Here is a 20,242-nt window from a genome sequence, read left to right as displayed (position 1 = left end):
CATTCTGTTTCAGATTTCAATAAGATGGTCGAAACTCCATTCTTCTTGAGTCTTATTCTAGCTTTTTTCCTTTGCCAAATCATCTTCCATGTCCTTGTTTTTGGGTCATCGAACCAATCTCCTTGTAGTATCATGTATATTAATTGATATTGGCAAAACCATCCGATCGCCATTTTTTTGAGAGGACTTGTAGGTCTAGTAGGTCGTCTCTTTATTCTTCCATATCGACATAGTTGTTCTGAATTGTTTGTCTTCTCATTGAACTATTCTTTTTCTAGATCCTCTAGTTCCTTCTGAGTTGTATAAGAAACCTTTTCCTTTTTCCAGGTTGTCAATGTCTTTTCTGGATTTTCAAATATCGGTATTTGTTTAATAGTAGATTCTTCTGTCATGGTACTTGAATGTTTCATTTCTTCTATTGTATTTTGTATAGATGGTTCTTTAATTGTGGTCAAAGTTTGGGCTTTCATATCTGGGCTGTCTTCTTGTTCCTTCACGTAGCCTTTTAGTATTTCATTGGTTGTGGTAAGAATTTGGATTAGTGTTTTTAACATAGCAAGAGTTTGTTGATCATCATCTATAAATAAATTTTGTTCCTGGTCTTCTTCCATGTTGGTATTTTAAACTAAAGGCTTTACACTTAGAAAATCCAAAAGAAAGAATTTTTTTTTCTAGATAGGGAACACAAAGCCTTTCATAGCTGTTGTTTCAAATTTCTCAAGGTTATGTATCTTATCTATTTCCCTGGGCAGTCAGCCAGACCCCTTTTAAAGTTTCCCTTTGAGTCCTAAAGTTGTCTTAATCTTTTCAGTTTTTCTCTTTTTTTCATAAGAAAGAATCCAAATTTCCAACAGACGTAGACAATGAACAATAGGAAATTAAAAATCTTTCAATCCACGTTTGAGAAATAAACTTCCAATTGGGATTCAGTTACTTTTTCAACGTTTAAAATGTCCCTGGGTATTTAGTCGCCACTCTTTCTGGAGGGAGGGCTGAAATCCCCCTTCCCTCACTGCAGGGGGGAAAATGCTTACCAGCTTAAGGGGTACAGAAAGTAATTAGGGCGTAAAAGAGATAGATCTCACCCAGTCTCTTCCATGCTGCTTTAAGAGTTGCCTGGTGGAAAATATGACTTCGGCTGTTCACAGCCTAGGGACGAGCCATAATGGCCGGTTCTTTCGTCTGCTGGTTTGGAGGGATCGCCAGGTCCAATGGGAGAGTTGCGGCTCTCCTGCGATCCAGCGAGCGCCCCTCCTTGCTGGTTGCCTCTTCAGGGTGACTTTCAGCCCTTTTCAGGGCCCCCCAGCAATGCGAAACCGGACGGGGGAAGAGAGAGCAAGTCTCCCAGCTGTCCATAGCGGCTGCGTGACAAACCGGAAGTCTGACCTTTCGCTTTTTACACTCTACACTTTACAGATTTTAAAACACTCATGGGAAGAAATAATTATTTTGCTAAGAATTCATGGTCCAGTATTTCAAAATTTAATAACTGCAAAAACTTCTCACTGACTGCTGTGCAGAACACAGTGTTCCCAGTTCTTCAACCTTCCATCTTTCTGCTTCAATAATTTTAAAAATAGGATTTAAAAACCCAATTAGTTACTATAATTTGTCTAAACCACCACTTGGCTAATGAAGATATTCTGTGAATGGGGACCTGCAAGAACAAAGTTTCTGTTTGGTTCAGATGCTTTATTAACCACTGAGGCTCCAGTAATGCTTTTATAGAGGCTAAATTAACAATATAAGAATAACAACCATTTTTAAAGAATTGCTAAAATAAATTTGGAAAATATGCAAAATTGTAAGAGAATTTAAGTACCCTGTACTGTATTACAAAATGGCAACTAGTATCTCTTAAATTTAGAATTAGCTTAGCAACTGATCAGTTACAACAGGGCCCCCAAAAGGCACTTATCATCTGGATTTGAAGTTCCAATGACTGCCCCCCCCCAGGTTATGTGATTGTATTTTGGGTTCTCTATAACTGGCCTGCATTTACAATCATTTGCAGCATCCTGCAGTCATGTAACAGTGATTTATGACATTTTTTTTCTTGAAATCAGGGTTCTCTTCCAGTTTCTGGCAAAAAAAATAGCCATTGTGGACAATGGATTCATTTTACAACCACTGCATTTAACCACCAAAAAAATATCATAAAATCAGGTTGTTCATGATGGAAATCCCAAGCTCCATTACAGTTGTAAGTCGAGGACTACCTATATCACAAAGAAGATAATTATGCGATCCTGGAAATTTGTGTGCCTGCTAAGTTCTAGAGGTTGGATTGTTAAAAGCTGATATATTTCATGATTTTAATGGGTTGTTTTTTTTTGGACAGACAGGAAAGACCAGGCAATATACTTCCAAATAACCAAGATTCAGTTTTTTGTTTAAGTTGTAGTAATTGTGCTGCCTAAGGTAAGACTACACTCCACCCTTCTACCCTTCTGGAAAAGTGTTAAGAAGAATATGCAATCCTTGGTGTAATAGATGGATGGCTTGTGGGCATTCCCTCCACCTTTTTAACTTGTTCTTCTAACCTTTTGTCTTTTGTATGAATTTTATAGTTTTTAATCTATAAACCATCCAGAGTCATTTGAATAGTGAGATGGGCTGTGTATAAATTAGATAGATAGATCTGCATAAAAATTTCATGCTAGTTGCTAATTTGTATTATTTAGGCTTTTACAGATAGATTTGTTCGAATTGTATTCATATGTTTTGCGTTTTTAATTTTGAGGCATCACTTTTAAGAAAATTATTTTAAATATTATTAGGAGGAAAGCCTTATATTAAGTTCAATGTATTATGCCAAACTATGATCATGACCAAGCCATTTCATTTGTAAAATATATTAAACAAAATTTCCCCATTCTTTTTGGCATTAATAACCATTATTCTCTCTGGCAAATAATTTTTCAATTTTCACTACATTGTGCTTGCAAGTTACTACATGCTAACCGACCAAATGACCTATAGATCTATATTTGATACCACCACTTTTTAATACACTAGCAAATTTTATGATTAAAAACCTTAGCTTTTAATTTCCAGTCCAAAGAAAAACAGCTGAATTGTGCAAGTTGTAATGTAATCATTAGAAGTGACTCTTAAATGATGATAGAGCTCTTATTTACTTACCAATTCCATAAAGCATTAACTGAAACATCCCAGAATGAAGGTCTACAAATATGTGTAAGCATTCCGATCGCCCACAAGGCTCCAGAATAGGAATAACAAGTGTAGGAAGAGCTGTTTCGATAAAAGCTAAAGAATTGAGAATTCGTAAGATGAGATGGAATTTTAACTAGGAAAATTTCAAGATTAACTTTGGACCTCTGCAGGCTTCAATCATAAGAAAAAATCAAAAGAAATCCTTTTTCAATAAAACTATTTCAGTAAAGTTACATTCAGCTTAATGAGCATCAATAAAATTGTATTTTCAAGGAATGTCATTTTGCTACCAACATTTTTTTCACTGTTTCTTTCTACATATGAGAACTGAATGGCAAGTAATGCCTCCATCCATAGCTTTAGTCCAAATGGGGGTATTTCAATAATCCAAACAGGAAAATAATCCTTAAAATGTTACCCATATTTATTTCTCCACATAACTGTAACCATTTGCTACATACTTCTGCCAAAGATAGACAAGCTTCTTAAAGCCATCATGAAAAGAACTCTACGTTCTATTCAATCAGGTCCTGACAGTCCTCTTGACTTTGTCATCTGAGTCAGATATAGCTGCAAAGGTATTATTTCATGTTGGGGAAAAAGCAATAATTGCATGATAGAAACAGCATGGCAGATGGGGTAAGATGATGACATCCAACTTTTCAATCGACTCTTGGGTGGCTTGATAGCTATGAGGCCTAGACAACTCTTCCATTGCAGCATAATTTTCTTTTTGTGCTTCTGCTGAATCATTGTTTAAAGTTTTGAGTATTACAATGGATAGTAGAATGGACAGTGGTGTCAGGTTCAAAGAAATCATGTGACTAACACTATCCCCATCCCCAAAAGTACAACCATGACTTTTCCTACCAAAGCTAGGAAACTGAAATTTTCCTCCCATAGGTAATTCCTGTAATTACATTCCAGGGGCTAACAATCCATTTTTGCATCATAATGATGACCCCATGTTTCACTGGCCATCCCAATGCTATGAAAAGAAAATCCTCGCCTTCATTTTTGTAGCGTATAACAACCAGTGCTGGCAAATATCAACTCCTGACATTTTCACCTTTGCCATTGCCATATGAGGAATCCACCTTGCATAAACATTCCTATGAAATGCCAAACTTGTCAGAAATTTCCCTGTAAGATCACCCAACTGTGGTTAATCATTTCACCAATTGTTCTCACATGAAAGTTGTTACTGTGTTACAAGTCACCCACTTTAGCCTTGATCACATAAACCAGCTCTTACTGGATCAGCATCTTTATATTTTTTGGCCTAGCAATGCATGATATACACTTCAATATAAACATCACCATATGCAACATGCATTCCACAGTGAATTTCAACTGCAGCAACTTCTTTGGCAATTGGAAATTCAAGCTGATGTGTTGTTTAAAGTGCACTGAGTTTTCATGGCAGGCTACCATTTCATAATCAATAACACAACACATCAGCTTCTAGTGCATCAACAGTGCCATCTGTTGGTTACTTGTAATATTGGAGGCATTACTTTTCATTCAATCATTATGCAATTATTTTTGTTCATTAACTTATAGAAACACTAATGATTAAAACAGCTTAAAGCTATATATTAAAGGACCATAAGTGAGTATTAGTGACCCAAACTATCTAGAGAACTAGAAGCAGGAAGGAGCAAAGAAACTCAGCTTGTTATGTGAAACAAGTAAGCACAAACCCTGATTCCAGTAACAGATTTTAATCAAAATACTTCATTTTAAAAAAATCGCTGCACATTTTATAATAATAAAGTAATCTCTCTTGTCTTCTATAATCCACCCCAAAACACCTCTCTAAGAGGTGTTTATGAGCATGAGGGGACCACCCAAGATCAGATTTAGATAAATTTTAGTACAACAATTTAGTGTATGCTCCTCTTGAATAAGCACATTAAAATAAATATAAAAATTGTTAAAAAAAAATTAATCCCTGAAAACGTGTGTCAGCTGATAAAAATTTGGAAAGTACTCAGAACCAATTCAAAAGCATATTAGAAATAATCTCTGGCGTAAGAATACTAAATAATATTCATACCCTTTCACTTTCCTCATAAAAGAAATGCTGACAACTTGTTAAAAACATCACAATCCAAATTTTAAAAAATCTTTAATTAATTTGCTATGTCATATTCAAGGCAATGATTGTCAAAAAAGCTTTCAGTTCAGTGAATTAAAATTATTATGGTTATTATTATGATTACTGTATTATTACATGAGGCAGAGGCAAGTTGGCAGAGTAATTTCATTTACTTCAGAATCAAGTCTTTTATCTTGGAGTAAGATAAGAAAGGATTATATGGATACTGTCACATACAATTGTCACTGGTGTTGTAGCTCTTAAGAATGGCCTTCAATTCCTGTAGTTTCTGATGTGCTCTTGCATGGACACTGTCTATTAGAAGCTTCTCTACTGACAAATGGTCTATCTACAAAAATCAAAGTAAAATCAGTTAATAAAAAACAAAACTTTCTGAGGAGTTTGCAGTTATAAGGGGATATTGTGCAGCAGTTCAAGCATTGTTATTATGATTTAGGTAAAGGTAAAGGTAAAGGTTCACCCGCACATGCGTGCTAGTCGTTTCCAACTCTAGGGGCCGGTGCTCATCTCCGTTTCAAAGCCGAAGAGCCAGCGCTTGTCCGAAGACGTCTCCGTGGTCATGTGGCCGGCATGACTAGACGCCAAAGGCGCACGGAACGCTGTTACCTTCCCACCATAGTGGTCCCTATTTTTCTACTTGCATTTTTACGTGCTTTCGAACTGCTAGGTTGGCAGAAGCTGGGACGAGTAACAGGCGCTCAACTCTGTTACGTGGCACTCGGGATTTGACCCGCCAAACTGCCGACCTTCTGATCGACAAGCTCAGCGTCCTAACCCACTGAGCCACCACGTCCCTTTATTATGATTTAGTTTCATCTAAATTAAGTAGCAAGCCCATTCTAGGTATCTTCTAAAATCTTAAATCAAGCAAGGTTTTTTTTTCAATATAAGATTTATTGATATAATGCAGGTAATGGAACAAAAGCATCTGTCCATTGCAGAACTCTTTTTGTATATTTTAGATTTTTTTATATTTCATGCTAATAATAAATTTTACAATACATAAATCTTTCCAGCCCTGGCAATCCATTTTGCAAAATAATTTTATACTTCTAAACTGCCATCATTTAAAAGCCTTTTAAACAATTGATATGGTAGGAATTTTTTTTGAAACATCTTTTTTTGTATTTCAATATTTGCTTTTTTGTATTTTCTTTATATCCCAATATTTTAACAATAAACATATGGGTTAAAAAAAGGAGTCTCTTTAAACTGAAACAACTTAAAACTGCTGAAGTTTACCTTCGTAGCTCTCTCAATTAGTTTGGAATCACATGCTGGAAGGGGAGGTTCGTGAGAAATTTGCAAAGGCTTTGATACGTCATTCTCATCAATCTTAATGGTAACTTTATGAAGCGATGCTGTTCCAGTTTTTCTCCCAACAATTTGTTGGCTAATAAAGAAACACTATGTTAAATAAAAATCTATTTTGGTAGAACACTCAGATAAATATTACAACCGTATTAAAAAAGAATGTAACTGTTTTCTCTATAAAGTTCAAGAAACACTTTTCTAACAGGCACACAATCCTAATCTTAAGAATTCTTTGTTCTTTCAATTTTTGGACAATTATGCCTAATATACCATTTTCAGCTTTGCTGTTCATGTTTGCTCTCCACTAAATAGACCCATTATAACAGTATATAAGGCACATTTAATCACCTCAGGGATCAGTATCACAAAAGCCTTGATTAAAAAAAAGAACTTATTAAAATAAGTTTTAAATGTCATTTGAAAACCTATGACTATGTGTTACTGTTTATAGCTGGTTAGGCTTGTGGACTAAAATTGTCATGTATTCCTACTGGCAAGCAAACAAGCAGCCTGAACTCCAAGATTATTCTCAAATCATGAGCTAGGTTACACGGGTTAAAAAAAATTGTTAGCTGTTCTTTAGGCCTAAATAAGGGACGAAGCTAATACCAACACTTTACATTCAACACAAAACACAAAGAACAAATATAATAGAGGGAAACTATTAATGTCTTCTTTAAATTAGGTTTCAGATATGTGTGCTGCCCTGGAAATACCATACCATATTCACACATGTCTAAAAAAGACAAAATGTTGCTTTCAGTTCTGATTGTATATGAAATAATACTATGAAATATTCACATTTATATATTCAAGTAGCTGTGATTAGTGGTCCTAACTTCTTAAATAAGAACCAGCCGTTAAATAAATTCACAGAAGGAACTGCATTTCCATTACACCCCAATACGGATATTCAACTTCTCATTACATTCTACACTGAATATACACACATATATACATACATACATATAGTGATATACCTCAAAGGCAAGAAATTTGACTCATAAAATTGCACAATTTCTGGATCAACTGCAAAGATTAGGAAGATTTTGTCAATTTCATGTGTGCCTATTTAATTAAATAAGCTGTGGATCTAGGTTTTCTAGTACATGCGTTTCCAAAAGCTGTAACACTGTACTATGAAATCTTTGCCTAGAGCAGTGTTTTTCAACCACTGTTCCGCGGCACACTAGTGTGCCGCGAGATGTTGCCTGGTGTGCCGTGGGAAAAATTGAAAAGTAATTATAAAATACTTTCTTTGTGTTTATTTGATTCCTATTCAAGAGAATTACTTTATATATAGTCAATATAGGCACAGAGTTAAATTTTTTAACATTTTCTAATGGTGGAGTGCCTCGTGATTTTTTTCATGAAACAGGTGTGCCTTTGCCCAAAAAAGGTTGAAAAACACTGGCCTAGAGAACAGAACTTGACTACTGTAACTACTCTTGCAGGTGTTCTGGAAATTGTGACTCTAAAATACCTCCCCTAATACAGGGCTTTTCAAACAGTGGTACGGGTACCACCTGTGGTACATTGGCACCTGGCAGGTGGTACGTGACCATCCTAGAAAAGTGGTAGCGGGGGAGGGGAATGAGCTGAACCGGTGGCAGCACCGCACAAGCCAGAGTGAGAGACAGCTGGAGCTGCAGGGCTGTCAGGGCCCAGTGGAAGCGCCAGGATCAGTGCCAGGCTCCAGCTGGAGCTCAGCACTGATCCCGGCACGTCTGCTGAGCCCAGAAGAAGAGCCAATCAGCTGGAATGTTGCAGCATCTCCAGGGTCTTGCGATTTACATTCAGATGCTTGGCAACTGATTCATATTTATGACGGTCACAGTGTCCCAGGCTCATGTGAAGTGACCAAAACCTGCTGCAACCACCCAGCAGGGGGGAGAATAAAAACCAAACACCATCCCCCCACCCCTGCTGCCAATCCTCAACAGAAATGCTCACAATAATGAAAACCTCGGACAGGAGGAAGAGCGCCACCGGGCGGGCAGGCAGGTCTCTTGCTCGGCTGTGGCTTGGGGGGAACTTTTTCAGTGCCATTGTAACTTCGAACAGTCACTAAGCAAACTGTTGTAAGTTGAGGACTACCTTTACTTCATCACTTTTTTCCTTTTTTTTTGGTCAGGTTTTTGACACCTTGCTAGGCGATTGGTGGTACTCGGATGTTGCCATATTCTGAAAGTGGTACAATGAGTGAAAAGGTTGAAAAGCCCTGCCCTCATATAACTTAATATATTATTTTCAGGTCAGAATATTTGCTCTCATTGTGTTAACTATTTGTCCTCATTCCAGAAATCAACTGTATATAACTTATTTAAGAAACAGAGTACTTTCCTTGAAATCCATACACTCTATAACTATATACTATATATCAAATTATCCTAATATAAGAGCTCCTGAGTTTTCATTATATCGGTTTCCAACGATATAATATTGTTACATGGAAAGATATAAATTGCTTAACAAATAATAATTATAAGTAGAATTGTGTTTGCATTGATTGTAAGAATATCTAAAGATAATAGTGATTTTATTTACTTCCAGACAGAGAGGGACAGGCATTTGCCTGCATGGTATCGTTCCACTTGTACAAGGTCACCCCAGCGTTCTCGGATCAGCATTAGAGTCTGTGAATGTAAAACTTCCAACTGCAGGGATAGGCAGAAGGAATCTAAAGTGGTTTGGTTAAGTAAGTATTTTGAGCTTGTTTAGAAAGAGCAACATCAAAGTAAAAATGCATAAATAAAATAAAGGTAAAGGTTCCCCCGCACATGCGTGCTAGTCGTTTCCGACTCTAGGGGCCGGTGCTCATCTCCGTTTCAAAGCCGAAGAGCCAGCGCTTGTCCGAGGACGTCTCCGTGGTCATGTGGCCGGCATGACTAGACGCCAAAGGCGCACGGAACGCTGTTACCTTCCCACCGTAGTGGTCCCTATTTTTCTACTTGCATTTTTACATGCTTTTGAACTGCTAGGTTGGCAGAAGCTGGGACGAGTAACAGGCGCTCACTCTGTTACGCGGCACTCGGGATTTGACCCGCCAAACTGCCAACCTTCTGATCGACAAGCTCAGTGTCCTAACCCACTGAGCCACCGCATCCCTGTATAAATAAAACAGTTACAAATTTAGTAAGAAATTCAATCTTACATTGCCACTAAAACGTGCTATCCCTTCTAAATCATAATACTATTCTTGATGAACAGAATAGAAAGTTGTTATTAAGAAGAATGTTATGGCGGAGACGGGGTCTGGAGAGCGGTTGGAGGTCCAGCAGATCCGAATCTGACCGATTGCAGCTAAGAACCTTTATAAGGTCTTACTTGCGGCGATGAGGACGGCGAAGGCTAATTACTTCGCTGCCCTCATCGCGTCTGCAGATAATCGCCTGGCCGCCCTATTTAGGGTGACTCACTCCCTTCTTAACCAGGAGGTGAGGGAGGATCCCTTACAGGGACGGGCCGAGGAGTTTAGTCATCATCTGACGGAAAAAATCGCTCAGATCTGGGCCAGCTTGGACTCTGACTGGGCGGAGTCTGACGTGGAGGAATCGGACGGTCTTGAGCATGCGATCTGGACTGAGTTCAATCCTGTTTCCCCTGATGATGTGGACAGGATTATGGGGAGGCTGAGCTCCACCACCTGTTTGTTGGACCCGTGCCCCTCCTGGCTGGTTTATGCGGCCCGGGAGGAGACACGAGGCTGGTTCCAGGCAGTTATAACTGCTTCTTTGAAGGAGGGTATCTTCCCCGCCGCCTTGAAGGAGGCGGTGGTGAGACCCCTCAAGAGGCCTGCCCTGGACCCAGCCATTTTGAACAACTATCGTCCGGTCTCCAACCTTCGCTTTTTGGCGAAAGTTGTTGAGAGTGTGGTAGCGCATCAGCTTCCTCTGTTCCTGGAGGAAACTGATTATCTGGACCCGTACCAATTGGGTTTCAGGCCCGGGCACAGCACGGAGACGGCATTAGTCGCGCTCGTGAATGATCTCTGGCGGGCTCGGGACAGGGGTTGTTCCTCTGTCCTAGTCCTATTAGATATCTCAGCGGCTTTTGATACCATCGACCATGGTATCCTACTGCGGCGTCTCAGGGGGTTGGGAGTGGGAGGCACCGTTTTACAGTGGTTCTCCTCCTATCTCCTGGGCCGCTCGCAGTCGGTGTTGGCAGGGGGGCAGAGGTCGACCCCAAGGGCTCTCGTTTGTGGAGTTCCTCAGGGATCGGTTCTCTCTCCCCTCCTGTTCAACATCTATATGAAGCCGCTGGGTGAGATCATTTCGGGGTGGGGTATCATAAGTATGCTGATGATACCCAACTTTTTTTCTCCACCCCGAACCAACCCAGTGATGCCCTTGCTGTGATGTCCCGTTGCCTGGAGGCAGTCCAGGTCTGGATGGGGAGAAACAGGCTTTGTCTCAATCCTCCCAAGACTGAGTGGCTGTGCATACCGGCATCTCGGGTTAACCAGATTATTCCATCTTTAACGATGGGGGGTGAGGTGTTACCCCCCGTTGATAGGGCTCGCAACCTGGGTGTCCTGCTGGATTCACGGCTCAATTTTGAAGATCACATAGGAGCCGTGACCAGAGGGGCTTTTGCCCAGGTTCGCCTGGTGCGCCAGTTGCGACCCTATCTGGACCGAGATGCCCTACGCACAGTCACCCATGCGCTCGTGACCTCCCGGTTAGACTACTGCAACGCTCTCTACACGGGGCTGCCCTTGAGGACCACTCGGAGGCTTCAGCTGGTGCAGAATGCGGTCACGCGAGTTGTGATGGGGGTTTCCCGATACTCCCATGTAACACCTCTACTCCGCGAGCTGCATTGGCTTCCGGTTGCCCTCCGGGTGAGATTCAAGGTGCTGGTGATGACCTTTGTTGTTGTTGTTAGCTGCGAAGTCGTGTCCGACCCATCGCGACCCTATGGACAACATTCCTCCAGGCCTTCCTGTCTTCTACCATCTTCTGGAGTCCATTTAAGCTCACGCCTACTGCTTCAGTGACTCCATCCAGCCACCTCATTCTCTGTCGTCCCCTTCTTCTCTTGCCCTCAATCTTTCCCAGCATTAGGCTCTTCTCCAGTGAGTCCTTCCTTCTCATTAGGTGGCCAAAGTATTTGAGTTTCAACTTCAGGATCTGGCCTTCTAAAGAGCAGTCAGGATTGATCTCCTCTAGGACTGACCGGTTTGATCGCCTTGCAGTCCAAGGGACTCGCAGGAGTCTTCTCCAGCACCATAGTTCAAAGGCCTCAATTCTTTGGCGCTCAGCCTTTTTTATGGTCCAACTTTCACTGCCATACATTGCAACTGGGAAGACCATAGCCTTGACTATACGCACTTTTGTTGACAGGGTGATGTCTCTGCTTTTTAGTGTGCTGTCTAGATTTGCCATGGCTTTCCTCCCCAGGAGCAAGCGTCTTTTAATTTCTTGGCTACAGTCCCCATCTGCAGTGATCTTGGAGCCCAGGAAAACAAAATCTGTCACTACCTCCATTTCTTCCCCATCTATTTGCCAGGAATTGAGAGGGCCAGTTGCCATGATCTTGGTTTTCTTAATGTTAAGTTTCAACCCAAGTTTTGCACTCTCCTTCTTCATCCGCAACAAGAGGCTCTTTAGTTCTTCTTCACTTTCTGCCATTAGAGTGGTATCATCTGCGTATCTTAGGTTGTTGATATTTCTTCCGGCAATCTTAATTCCAACTTTTGATTCATCTAGCCCTGCCTTTCTCATTATGTGCTCTGCATATAAGTTAAATAGGCAGGGCGACAGTATACAGCCTTGACGGACTCCTTTCCCAATTTTGAACCAATCAGTGGTTCCGTGTCCAGTTCTCACTGTTGCTTCTTGACCCGCATATAGGTTTCTCAAGAGACAAATAAGATGGTCTGGTACTCCCATCTCTTTAAGAACTTGCCACAGTTTGTTATGATCCACACAATCAAAGGCTTTAGCATAGTCAATGACGCAGAAGTAGATGTTTTTCTGGAACTCCCTAGCTTTCTCCATGATCCAGCGTATGTTGGCAATTTGATCTCTAGTTCCTCTGCCTCTTCGAAATCCTGCCTGTACTTCTGGTAGTTCTCGATCCACATACTGCTGAGGTCTAGCTTGTAGGATTTTAAGCATGACTTTACTAGCATGAGAAATGAGTGCAATGGTGCGATAGTTTGAACATTCTTTGGCACTGCCTTTCTTTGGAATTGGAATGTAAACTGATCTTTTCCAATCCTGTGGCCACTGTTGAGTTTTCCAAATTTGCTGGCACATTTAGGGCTTTATAGGTCATCACCAAATTCGCCAGCAAATTTGGTGATGACCTATAAAGCCCTAAATGGCTTGGGTCCGGGATATTTGAGGGAACACCTGCTGCCGGCATCAAGTTCCCTTCGTCCTGTGCGCTCCCACAGGGAGGGCCTTCTCAGGGTGCCTCCAGTAAAAGACTGCTGGCGGATAACACCCAGGGAGAGGGCCTTCTCAGTGGGTGCGCCTGCCCTTTGGAACCAGCTGCCCGTGGAGCTTAGGACTGCCCCCGACCTTCATTCATTCCGCCAGGACCTGAAGACCTGGCTCTTTGAGCTTTCCGGCCCAGGCTGAGAGTTTTTAATTGGGGGGGGTTATACTTTTCAGGGTTCAAATTTAATTATTTTTAATTGGTTTTAACTTTTGTATTGTATTGACATTTTTAAATACCTTGTAAACCGCCCTGAGTCCTACGGGAAAACGGCGGTATATAAATTCAATAAACTTGACTTAAACATATTAAAAAATTATGTAGAGGAAATAGGCTTCATAATAAATGGTTTGAAATATTTAGAGAATCCCAAATACAACTAAAATTCTGTGAAATAAACATCCTTTTCAGATTATCTTGATTTTTGCATGTCTTTGCCCATGTGGACTCAATATGTACTGAGTCTAAGCAAATGAATAACAACAAAGTTGTACTTCTTTCATTAATTTCAAAGAAATATATTTTCTTTTTACTGAACCATAATTCTGTATGCATGTCTTTAACTTTCATATAAAACACTGTAAATTGATTAAAAAATCTGAATCCCTCTTTTTTCGTTTAATTTTACCACCTGTTCTCTTAACCAATAGAGTTTTTGACTAGAATATAGACCATTCCCTCCATTTTACAGATCTTGATGTAGTAGATTCAGATGCCATTGGAAAAATCTGCCTATATATTAAGCACTTCTGGTCATTCAGTTTACACATATATAAAATTACATCCCCATTTTATGAATAATAAAATAAAAATATATAAAATCCCCTTTGGACTGAATGGCCATTTTGATTCTAATGGACACCTTTTTTTGTTACAACATTAAATTGTGTGTTTAAAATGTATTTTTTCCACTAAAAATATTTCAGGATCCATATCAGTTCGGAACAAGTCTCTTGAAAGGATACGTAGGCAGTTGTACATATCTTGTAGAGGTTTCTCATCAGCAAACAACCGGGACTGGACCAACTGATGGATGAAATTGATCTGCATACTATGAACCAAGGCACGTCCATCTATCATAAAATTAAAACAAAATTCTTAAAAGATGATCTAATAGTATTTAAAATGTTGGTTTAAGTTTTACATTTTACAGTAACATAAAACGATTTCATTAATGTTTGAAAAGAGGCTACCAGTACAGCACATACTTTAAGAAAAGCAAGAGTAAAATTTTAGAGACAGAAGCATTTGAGAGGATTGTGAAATGATCAAAATTTATTTTAATTGAATGCTTAACAAAGTGTACCTCTTGGGGACAAGTGTTCAAAAATAAGCTTTCAATCACATAATATCTTTTGGCATTACCTCCAGTTTCTTTATCCTCAACCAGAATTTCCAGTTTGAGAAGGCGCCATGGGACATCGGGATCATCTCCCATCACAGTTAAGGTAGCCTCAAATTCACCCTCCACACGAAACTTTACACGACCATTAGCTAAAAACGGAATTCAATAAAATAAATAACAAAAAAGGATACCAAGAAAAAGAAAAGAAAAACAGATTAGAAAGGCCCAAGAATAGTTTCCTTTAAATTGAGAAGGATCAGTAGAAAAGGCTGCTAAAAAGAAAGATTGGGGAAGAGGTATAGATGATTGCAGACATCAGACTGAGACTGGGGACAATGTAATTCTTTCATAATGCCTAAATAGATCTTCTTTTCCTGTTGAATTACCTTCTTTCTTTACCTAATTCTTATCTAATTTTGTTCCCTTTTAATTCCCTTACCACTGTAGATATCACTTCTCTTTAACCCACTTCCAACTTGTTTTGAAATTAAAATGAAAGCTAACCAAAACACAGGTCCTGATAATTAGAGTGGAATAATGTTGTTCTCCAAGATTATAGTTACTACTGAAGACACATATCCATATCCACTACTTGGTCAACTTAGACCAAGTTTGGATCCAAAAGCCTGCAGAGCCAATAAACAGATTCTGCTAGACGCATATATTGCTACTTTTCTAAGGCCATTAATCCTCAACCATTATTTATTATATCCAATCTGTCTATTTTTTATTTTCATAAAGATCATCAGCCGGCAATCAAGGAATTTAGGAACTTAACTTAGAAAGAAACAAATTATTTTTTGACATAAAATTTTAGAAAGAGAAAAGATATGAAAAAAGATTCCCATATCCTTCAGTCATGATTCATTCTCCTGAATCTTTGGATGTTTCAGAGATTAAGTCCTGTATAGGATTAAGCCCATTTAATCATAAATAAGTAATTTCAGTTCTTACCTACTGTAAGATTAGCCAGCTGTGGTGGAAGATCTGTGGTTACTAGTCGGTGACGGAGAATCTGATTTAACTGATGCAAGGTTGTTTGCTTTTCAATTTTTGTTATTGGATCAGGAGGAATTATTTTATCCTGTTGCAGATAAGTGAATTTTAAAATCATACCAATTTAACTTACTCTGCATTTCGTTAGGAAACACAGCTAAAACTTCAAGGACAAACCTTGGCATTCATATAATAGGCTACTATTAGCCATGAGTCTAATACTAGGCTTAGCTAAAACATTTACAATAATTTCATGCAATTTTGAAATGAACAAGTGAAATTCAGTAAACTGTTATTAGAACCAGTAAATACAGAAATTAGGATATTTTAAGCTTGAGAGATTACAGAAATGTAAACCCAACTAAACTCGTACAAAGTACATCATATGGCAAAACTGAATTATTTAATTAGAAATTAACTAATCACAGTCAACATGATTAACAACTAAATAATAATAATGATTATTTAATAGAAGAATACTAATACGCTCAAAGCAGTAATCTTATTCAAATGCTTTCATAATTAAAAATGAAGCTACTTTAAACTATTCATCAACAATAACCAGAGCATATTGTTAAATCTAGCCTTAAGCAAAGTTCTGGAGAAATTTACAAGCTACTATTTTATTTATTTAATAAACAATTTATATGGCTGCCCAACTTCTATACAGTAAATCTGGGCAGCTTACAACATTAAAATACTTCAAAAAAAATCAAAAGCTATCTTATTTCTAAGTTGGCCTAATAATAATATTAATGTATTTGATAGTGGATAATTATCATGTATTCCAGCAAGGTGTCTTAAGATCAATAGGAAATATTTGGCATAATTTATTCCAACTAACGTACATTTTAACAACTGAAAGTATTTCAAAAAGGCTATATTCAGAAATGACACAAAGCTATGAAGAAAACTGCACTTGAGATAATGTGGGAAGGGCATTTAAAACAATTTAAAATTGCAGAGTAATTTACCCGTATACATGTTGGCAATCGTGGATATGACCCAGTTGTCAGCACATCGATAGCATATGGGATAGCAAAATTTGGCAGACGGGCATGAACCAAAGCATCTCGGGCCAGTGAGGCTAACCGATCGGCAGTGTCCACAAACAGAATAGCTTGTTGATCTAAAAAGCTTGATATCATCTGTTAAAAAATAATAATACATAGAAATAAATCCTTCTCTAATTATTTACTGTTAACTTATCTCTAAAGGCTCCTATGAAGCACAACTACTTATAAGTCATCTATTCCAAAAGCCAGCATTTATGATGAAATAAATATTGGAGTCATTATAAAAAAATAAAAAGGTAAAGGTATAAAGGTTCCCCCGCACATGCGTGCTAGTCGTTTCCGACTCTAGGGGCCGGTGCTCATCTCCGTTTGAAAGCCGAAGAGCCAGCGCTTGTCCGAGGACGTCTCCGTGGTCATGTGGCCGGCATGACTAGACACCAAAGGCGCACGGAACGCTGTTACCTTCCCACCGTAGTGGTCCCTATTTTTCTACTTGCATTTTTACGTGCTTTCGAACTGCTAGGTTGGCAGAAGCTGGGACGAGTAACAGGCGCTCACTCTGCTACGCGGCACTCGGGATTCGACCCGCCAAACTGCCGACCTTCTGATCGACAAGCTCAGCGTCCTAACCCACTGAGCCACCGCGTCCGTTCTAAGAAAATACATTACAATTAATGTTAATCTTATGCATTATATTTCTTAAGTAAATACACAAATCATATTAAGAAAGTGCAAGTGGTTGGATGCACAAGATCATGCATTTGCGAGACAATTGGGGAATCAGTTACTGAAGAACCAAGGAAAAAGGAGGAGAAATAACAACCTATTAAAGAAATATCGGTATAGTTATCTGGCAGTATAGCTTGTCCAAGCAGCACTGCTACTATTCATGTATGGGTTGACTTGTCTAAGAAATCAAGGAAGCCATGGCACAGAATTGTGACAGGTGACAAGTGCTTCACTGCTTAAACTGAGAACGGTAGGGAGCCCCATCCCGAGAAAACCCCAACTTCGATCAAAATAGAACAGCCCAACCAGGGGTATATGAGAGTTTGCCGAAGAGTGGAAAGAAAGAAAAGTGTGTCTAGTGAGTGGGAGCTGAAGTTGAAATCAGAAACAAAAGCCTAGATAAATCGATACTATTGTGGTAACTTTAGAGCGCAGGTTATCCTTGACTTATGACCACAATTGAGTCTAGAGTTTCTGTTGCTCAGTGAAACATTTGTGAAGTGAGCTTTGCCCACAGGTTTACGATCTTTCTTGCCACAGTTGTTAAGTGAATCACTGCAGTTATTAAGTTGGCAACAGGGTAGTTAAGTGAATGTGGCTTCCCCACTGACTTTGTTTGTGAGATTATAAAAGGTGATGACATGAACCTGGGACACTGCAATTGTCATAAATATGAGTCAGTTGCCAAGCATCTGAATTTTGATCACATGACCACGGGGATGCTTCAACAGTCGCAAGTGTGAAAAATGGCCATGAGTCACTTTTTCAGTGGTGTTGTAATGGTCACTAAATAAACTATTGTTCAGTCAAGGACCACCTGTATATTTTCATTTTGCAGTTTTAATTATTGCACATTACCCTAGAATTTGTTTAAAGTGCAATTATAGACAAACATGTATATAATTTAAGAGTAGATACAAACTACGAAATGTCTGCAGAATCTGGTTATCAGGATAAAACAAACATCACTAAGTTTACATGCATGCATGAAAGCCTGTGACAAACATACACAAGAGGAGGAGTTTGCACCATGAGATTATAGTTTCTCAGTTCCTCACCTTTGACAATGCCTATTTTATTAATCTCAAACTAGGGGGGAAAACTCTAAGGAAAAAGCTCACTTGGGAACAATGATTGCATACTTTTTTTTACAGTCAAAGACCAGTAACTTAAAATAACTTCTACAATATCCAGATGATATAATAATATATAGCAGAAGAAAGAGTTATAAAAAAGCGATGGGAGATTAATTGCTACAAATGCTAAGGGGGGAGGGATAACCAATTTTGGCAACTGCTCCTTATTTGTTGGCACACTCTAGGCCAGACATGTCAAACACAAGGCCCGGGGGCCGGATGCGGCCCGCGAAGTGGTTTCATGCGGCCCGCGAAGCCATCCTGGAAACAGTGAGGGAACGGCCCCCACTGCCTTGGCCCTGGCCCAGAGACCCTCCTTCTGCCAGAGACCCTCAGATCTGTCCCACTCCTGCCCAGGCCCCCACTGCCATCCTTGATGCGAACGATGTAGAGCTGGCCATGCCCACCCAGTAGGCCACACACACACTCTAGCCACGCCCACCCAGTAGGCCACGCCCACCCTGGCCATACCCACCCGGCCCCCTGAGGGCAACCACAATGCTGATGTGGCCCTCAATGAAATTGAGTTTGACACCCCTGCTCTAGGCTATACAAAATTTTGCCACCTTACAGGTAATAGTAAAAACACGAGCAAGAATTCATCATTGAGTTTATTGTTCAGATCACTATCAAAGTCGCGGAACAGCAGGACATACTCCCATGTTTAAGCACAATTCTAGACACATTTCTTAGAAATCATCAAATCTGTCTTCCAGCAAAAAAAGATTGGAGGATAGTGGCAAGAAATGCCACTGCAATGATGTAAGCAATGCTAGGGTGGCAACATTTGGCTGGCCACATATTCAGACTAGAAGCTGACAGGAGCCAGATTCAACTCATTTCCCATGCAATAGCCAAGCATTCTATTTTAGTTATAACCTACAGAAAGCAAATAGTCTGAAGCAAAGCCAGAGATCTGCAATTAATCCCAATAGTCTAGTTACAGGCTAAATGAAATTTATCCAAGATGTCAGAAAAGCCAAACTTACTTGACATTTCCAGAAAGGATCCTTTATTTAAATAACTAACTTCCAACTTACTTTATTTCATTGGGCATTACTCATGACACTCAAACTTACCGCACATTTTTCAACCTTCCCAGCGTTATTTGCCCATTTTACCAAGGCTAATAATCGGACAAACAGCTGCCGTGTACGACTTGCAAACTGCACTATTTCTATTTTCCTGTAAAAAAACAAAAAACAAAAATTCATTGAGAAACTATGTGGGTAGTTTGAAAACAAGATCAAAATCAGTTACAATAGTTCTAGAAGGAGATACTAAAAATAATTATGACCAGATAAAATTAATGCTCATCACTGGACTGGGAATGTAGTTGCAATAAAATAAAATAAGCATTTTAAGTTAAGGCATTGCTGGATTAATTCACTTCAAAGACTGAATTATTAATAATATGTTAAAACTGTCTTATATATAGTTAAAAAGATTTCTTTTTTATTTTATCCTCCATCTATTTATCTACAACTGTATTGAAAAGTTGGGTTTAGCAAACTGCTTTCAAAAGTAGTATCAGTTTGTCATGTATTCTATAATAAATCAAACCAAGAATTATTGGCCACTAACACTAAAAGGTTAGCTGCATCGTATCAATTATTTAATTTAATTTAAATTAGGTTAAGTTTTAACCTAAATAATTCTCCTATAGAAAAGCACAAATATCAAGAAAATAAGCACATCAAATTCATTACCACTACTGTATTAGCTATGTCTGTTTCTCTGAACAGTTTCTGCGTGCAACTAGAATTGATATTTCTCTTTATGTAGAAAGTAAAATCTTCAGGCTTAAGACAAAGCTTTTTCCATAGTGACACCACATCTCTTAAACTAATTCCCCAGGAGAATTGATTAACGATTCATTATTAGTACTATGGTAGAAAACAAACATATTTACTTTTTTCTTTTGCCAAGATATAAGCAGTTAAACTTTAAGCTGCAT

The 20,242-nt window shown here is 39.0% G+C and overlaps 1 protein-coding gene across 4 annotated transcripts in view; it reads right to left on the bottom strand.

Moving 5' to 3' along the window:
• MED14 (mediator complex subunit 14) overlaps positions 1 to 20,242 on the bottom strand; it is a 70,827-nt gene that overhangs the window by 43,886 nt on the left and 6,699 nt on the right. For all 4 annotated transcript variants that reach the window (XR_014026402.1, XM_081327434.1, XM_081327436.1 and 1 more), the window contains exons 3-11: positions 19,365 to 19,470; positions 16,379 to 16,552; positions 15,363 to 15,492; positions 14,429 to 14,557; positions 14,029 to 14,136; positions 9,161 to 9,293; positions 6,542 to 6,692; positions 5,516 to 5,627; positions 3,145 to 3,270 (exon numbers count right to left, since the gene is read on the bottom strand). Coding sequence is in view for 3 of the 4 variants with exons in the window: in XM_081327434.1 (XP_081183560.1) it covers positions 3,145 to 3,270; positions 5,516 to 5,627; positions 6,542 to 6,692; positions 9,161 to 9,293; positions 14,029 to 14,136; positions 14,429 to 14,557; positions 15,363 to 15,492; positions 16,379 to 16,552; positions 19,365 to 19,470 (1,169 nt within the window). In the remaining variant the exon portion in view is untranslated. The remainder of the gene's footprint in view (positions 1 to 3,144; positions 3,271 to 5,515; positions 5,628 to 6,541; positions 6,693 to 9,160; positions 9,294 to 14,028; positions 14,137 to 14,428; positions 14,558 to 15,362; positions 15,493 to 16,378; positions 16,553 to 19,364; positions 19,471 to 20,242) is intronic.

The sequence above is a fragment of the Vipera berus genome, assembly GCF_964194415.1.
Source record: "Vipera berus genome assembly, chromosome: 4".
NCBI lineage: Eukaryota > Metazoa > Chordata > Lepidosauria > Squamata > Viperidae > Vipera > Vipera berus.
The sequence above is the reverse complement of the archived record's forward strand: the minus strand, read 5'-3'. Positions and strand labels throughout refer to the sequence as shown.